Below are 5,720 nucleotides of genomic sequence, written 5' to 3'. Positions count from 1 at the left end.
GATGGAGGTCCCTGCTGAGTCTGGATCCTCTCAAGGTTTCTTCCTGTAATTTTAAGGGAGTTTTTTCTTGCCACTGTCGCCCTCGGCTTGCTCAATAGGGGTTTTTGGTCTGTTGGTCCTGGATTCTTGCTTTGCTTTGAGACAATGTTCATTGTATAAATAAATTTGACTTGACTTGACATCCAGTAGGTGGCAGTAAAGTATAATACAATCATATGCCAACCGTTATAAACCAGAAAAAGAAGAATTATTAGCCGGTTAGCCATTTTGCTAGCGCTGTGTTAGTGTTGTGACGGAGATGGATGAGGGAGAGGAGGCGAGTGTGGTTCACACTCACAGCGCTTCAGCTTCTGGATCCAAGTCTGGAGGAGATAAGATGTTTTCTCTGAAGAAGTGGAACGCAGTGGCGATGTGGAGCTGGGATGTGGAGTGTGATACCTGCGCCATCTGTAGAGTTCAGGTGATGGGTGAGTGTGCTAAGCTAATAAACACCACAACACCATCGCTGCTACACACGAGCGATTTAAAGACATTTTATTCTCTAAATAGCGTCTGAATGTATTATTAACACTTTTATAACTAATCACACAATTATTATGAGATATTAAAGCCACACTGTAGATATGCAGCACGAGTCTAGTTTTAGTTTCATACATTGGCTAAGGTCACGGTCTTCCGTACACTTTCTGTTCAAATCTTAATGGGCTCAAATTTCTTAGATGTATCTCAAGCCCTGCTTATGATTACTTGCATATAAATAAAAGAGGTTCTTAGCTGTATCTCAAGCCCTGCTTTCGATCACTTAAATTAAAAATAAAAAGCTGTCTGACTCGTTGAACGGTTTACAGTTAGTAGTAACAGTAATCCGCACAGTGCTAAAATAACACCATCACTGTAAACCGCACACTTGATTTAGAATAAACTACTAAAGATTAACTCCATATTAAACTTAAATTCACTTAAATGAATAAAATTAATAAAAAACTAATACATAAAAACTAACTAAATTAAATAAATTAAAAAAACTGTCCGATTTATTGTACGGTTTAGTTAGTAGTAACAGTAATCCGCACAGTGATAAAAAACACCATCGCTATAAACCGTACACTTAATTTAGAATAAACTACTAACGCTAAAATCCATATTACTCTTAGATGTATCTCAAGCCCTATTTTCGATCACTTACATTAAAAATAAAAGCTGTCTTGACTGTTGTACGGTTTATAGTTAGTAGTAACAGTAATCCGCACAGTGCTAAAATAACACCACCATAAACCGCACACTTGATTTAGAATAAACTCCTTATTAGTCTTAGATGTATCTCAAGCCCTGCTTTCGATCACTTACATTTGAAATAAGAGGTTCTTAGATGTATCCCAAGCCCTGCTTTCGATCACTTACATTTGAAATAAGAGGTTCTTAGATGTATCCCAAGCCCTGCTTTCGATCACTTACATTTGAAATAAGAGGTTCTTAGATGTATCCCAAGCCCTGCTTTCGATCACTTGCATTTAAAACATCTTTTAAATTCATCTTGATCTGCATCGTGATCCAGTATAAAAGTAAAACTTTGCTTATTATTATATAATAATCACACTAATCACACTTTTGTTTAATTATCAATTGTAATTAACTGACTGTTAATATTGACTTAATATTTACATACTGGAAGCTGAACTGGTTCCGCTCTGTGATTCGGTTCATCTTACTGTTCTACATCATTATACATCACTGATCACTATATTACACTGTTGTTGACTAGTGCTGATTATCACTGACCAGTGTTGTTACCGTCCATCTTACAGATGCGTGTTTGAGGTGTCAGGCTGAAAATAAACAAGAAGACTGTGTGGGTAAGTCAGTCATTTAACATGAAACCCAACTACAATATAATTAATAATAGTAATCTCTCCCAGTGATTGCCAGCTGATGCTGCTTTTTTTGTCTCTTGCGTTTACTGGATTAAATAAACGGCATTTATTCACGTGTAACATGTGAATTCCTTTCTGTTCTTTAGTTGTGTGGGGAGAGTGTAATCACTCCTTCCATAACTGCTGCATGTCTCTCTGGGTGAAGCAAAACAACAGATGCCCGCTTTGCCAACAAGACTGGGTCGTACAGAGGATTGGCAAGTGAAGACTGGCGAGTCCGTTCACAATGGCGCCCCGTCTTGCCCGAGGACACAGGATAACGGCTGATGTGCATGTTTGTTACTGAATGCACTGATTTATAGCAGAACTCCAGGTGACTCTAGATACCTGCTTCACTGTCTGACTGAGAAGCACTACAGAGTCGCACTTCAGTGTTTGATCGACCGTGAGTGTGATGTGAAAAGGTGTTAGATAGTAAATAAATAAACTGTTAATAAACTATTTAAAAAACATGACTTTTGATTCTTGGTGTTACTAGGTTTTGATTTATTTGAGTACTTGGGTGGCGCAGCATTGGATTGCACTGGCACGCTATGGCTGAGATGAGGGATTCGGGTCTCGGCGGTGCTGTCGGCAGGTCAGGCGTCTGTACAGACGCGGTTAGATGTGTCTTGGGGACGGATGGCTTAACAAGGAGGGCATCCGGCGTAAAAACTGTGCCAGATCAAGTAGGCAGACCTGAATGATCCATTGTGTTTTAAGTTTTATAGTTTTATTTGTCACATACAAGGTCCTACATGGTACAACTAGCAGTAAAATATTAATTAATATCTACATACTGGAAGCTGAACTGGTTCTGCTCAGTGTTTCTCTTCATCATACTGTTCTACATCATTATACATCGCTGATCACTATATTATGTACGCATACATACACCCATACGCTCATACACACACACACACACACACACATATACAGTATATATACACTATATACACATGTCCACAAGTCTGTGTTGGAAATGTGGCAACCCCTGAAATACAGGAGCATCTGGAAAAAATAGCTATTGATTTATTTCATTTTAGTTCATACTAGTCATGCAGTGGTGTAAATGTATTTAAAGCCAATAATTTATTTTACATTTAATTACAAACCATTTACAAAAAGTTGGGACAAATGCAGTAAAAAGAAGAGTCTGCAAATTGTCCATTCAACTAAATCTTTAACTGACAAAACTAGGATAAAACCATACCAGTTTCAGTGAACATCACTGTATATAAACACATTTCAATACATTTACAGTTTGATTTGATACAGAAACAGTCCAGATAAAGACTCAACATCAAAACCATTAGGGAAAAAATAAAACCAGTGTGTTTTATGGGGGCTGGTAAATTAAACTGAAAATGTCTCATTAATTGGTGGTACATATAATATTATATGACAAAATGTAATAAAATTTGACTTTGTTTATAACCCTAATTTAAGAGAGCATCAGTTACGTCCTTTTAAAAGCACAACGGTTTAATGTGTGACCTGTACCAGCAGAGGGAGCTGTTGTGTTTGGTTTCATACACCATACTCACCTACACCATAATAGCCCGGTATTATCTGCATTGTATTCAATGGGCAAGAATTCGTTATATATATACAGTATATCTCACTGTCTGTGGCTTCCAGATTAATTTATTTTTGAGCTATTTTAGGATAACATTAGAAATATATATACACACTATTTATATTTTTTTCTTGCTGCTTCCGTTCCCATGTTTTACAACAATAATGCACAAAAAAATACTGCAAAAATGGTCAAAAGTGGTTTGATGAACACCAGGATAAAATCTCCCCATTTACAAGAATGAAACATCATAAACATCATTACTGAACTCTTGTAGGAAGGTCTGGAGTGCAGATCTGTACCTCGTTTATCTGTACTGAGGTTTTACTAGTGAGGAATGCACTAATAATTTGTGTCTGATTGTATGAAGGAATTCTGAGAGATTAAAGAGCAGGACCAGCCTGTGGTTCCAGAATAGCTTTCATTACTTCTTTCAAGTGAATGTTATAATCCAGTTTTTATTTTATTCATGGTGTGTATGTACTAGATTGATGAGCCAAAACATTAGAACCACCACCCATACATGTGCATGTCAATGCTTATTTTATAACGATTTCATGCTGATTGTAGTTACTTGTAGAACATGTGGAATGGAGAATATGGGCAAGCATAAAAACCTGTGACTTTAATAAGGTTCAAATCATATTTACAGCTTGTAAAACAGCAAGATTATCTCACAGGCCACTCAAAGTGTCCATGTTGATTCCTGTCCAGCGTCTAAAGCAACTGAGGATCTGTGGAGGAACTGTGGAACTGGTTTACTGATCAGATCCTACAAATCCTGTTTTCTCCAAGATCTTGTGGACATGTGCATCGGGTGTGATGTAGGATGATCCACCTAAATGTACAGAAGCTGTAGAACCTGCTGGTAATGTCCTGGTACCAGGTACTTCTGAAGGGAGTCCTTCAGATGGGTCGTGGTTTAGAGCTTTTCTGACATGATATTAGGTGGGAGGTTTTAATGTTCTGGCTTACCAGTGTATTTAGGTTTACAGATAAAATTAAATGGTTTAATGAGTAATGTGTACCAGCAGAGGGAGCTAAAATACAATTCTAAATTAAAATCATTTTAATTAAAAGGGTAAAGGGATTGGTCTAGCCTGCTCACATCCAAATGTTAGAGCTGTTGTGTATGGAAAGGGTTTATGAAGTAGGGAAAGAAGCTTGTGGTTTTGGACTCAGAAAATATATTCGTCCTTCTCCTGCGTGGTTTTGGACCGGTCTCATCCATGCCATAAACAGACCTCCTTGAGTCCAGTGGAAAGCCCGGGTCAATGCGTGCCGCTCGCTCCTGCCAGACTTTCCAGAATCTGCACTTAAGCTGCATTCAGCTGCACCCTGCTTCCACACGGCCGGTCATTCTATCCCGGTGTGAGAGGACAAGGACGGAAATAGCCGTGCCGCTTTCATAAGGAAAAATAAGGCTTGTCTGTCTGTGTTAGGTGGAAAAAGGTGATCTTCTTAATCCAGACATCAGCAGTTCCAGTCATGGAAGGGGAATGTTCAGTATGGTTTATGACTTACCCACTTACCCACTTGTATTTGTTTTAAACTGGTACATAGAACATAGAATTGGTGCTTGTGGTACTCCAGGACAGGGTTTTTAAAAAAATTGTGGAGGCTTTATGTCACATCTTGTAAACCACAGTGGGACCTGATTGTACAGAGTAAGTTTGTTTGTTTATTAGGATTTTAACGTCATGTTTTACACTTTTGGTTACATTCATGACATGAACGGTAGTTACTCATTACACAAGATTCATCAGTTCACGAGGTTATATCGAACACAGTCTTGGACAATTTAGAGTCTCCAATTCACCTCACTTGCATGTCTTTGGACTGTGGGAGGAAACCGGAGCTCCAGGAGGAAACCCACACAGACACGGGGAGAACATGCAAACTCCACACAGAAAGGACCCAGACTGCACCACCTGGGAATCAAACCCAGGACCTTCTTACTGTGAGGCGACAGTGCTGCCCATCGAGCCACCGTGCCTTCAATCTGGCCCTTCTTATATTGGTCACAAAGAAAAAATAATAATAAATAAATCAACTTGTAGGTGAACGCCCACTTTGTCAAGGCTTCATGTTACATCTAGTAAACCACAGTGGGACCAGATTGTACAGAGTAAGATGTATTGTTTGTGTTGCCTGGGTTGCATAAAAATCATTGTGAAAATGTGGGTTGCTTAAAAAAGGTTTGAAGGATACAGTCGTGTTTAAACACAAGC

The 5,720-nt window shown here is 38.6% G+C and overlaps 1 protein-coding gene across 1 annotated transcript; it reads left to right on the top strand.

The window, feature by feature from the left end:
- The first annotated feature begins 252 nt into the window (after positions 1-252).
- On the top strand, positions 253-2,386 carry rnf7 (ring finger protein 7). The gene is made up of 3 exons (XM_063004875.1): positions 253-467; positions 1,806-1,853; positions 2,018-2,386. Exons 1-3 carry the CDS (start codon positions 299-301, stop codon positions 2,134-2,136), a joined length of 336 nt encoding a protein of 111 aa, XP_062860945.1. The 5' UTR covers positions 253-298; the 3' UTR covers positions 2,137-2,386.
- Positions 2,387-5,720: the final 3,334 nt, after the last annotated feature.

This window comes from Trichomycterus rosablanca, chromosome 11 (assembly GCF_030014385.1).
Source record: "Trichomycterus rosablanca isolate fTriRos1 chromosome 11, fTriRos1.hap1, whole genome shotgun sequence".
Classification (NCBI taxonomy): Eukaryota; Metazoa; Chordata; class Actinopteri; order Siluriformes; family Trichomycteridae; genus Trichomycterus; species Trichomycterus rosablanca.
The sequence above is the reverse complement of the archived record's forward strand: the minus strand, read 5'-3'. Positions and strand labels throughout refer to the sequence as shown.

Bases quoted from the DNA above. Each gene is read 5' to 3' on its own strand.
- rnf7 (XM_063004875.1), top strand. From the start codon at position 299: ATGGATGAGGGAGAGGAGGCGAGTGTGGTTCACACTCACAGCGCTTCA. The intron at 468-1,805 runs GTGAGTGTGCTA...TCCATCTTACAG, and splicing joins CTGTAGAGTTCAGGTGATGG to ATGCGTGTTTGAGGTGTCAG. The intron at 1,854-2,017 runs GTAAGTCAGTCA...TCTGTTCTTTAG, and splicing joins TAAACAAGAAGACTGTGTGG to TTGTGTGGGGAGAGTGTAAT.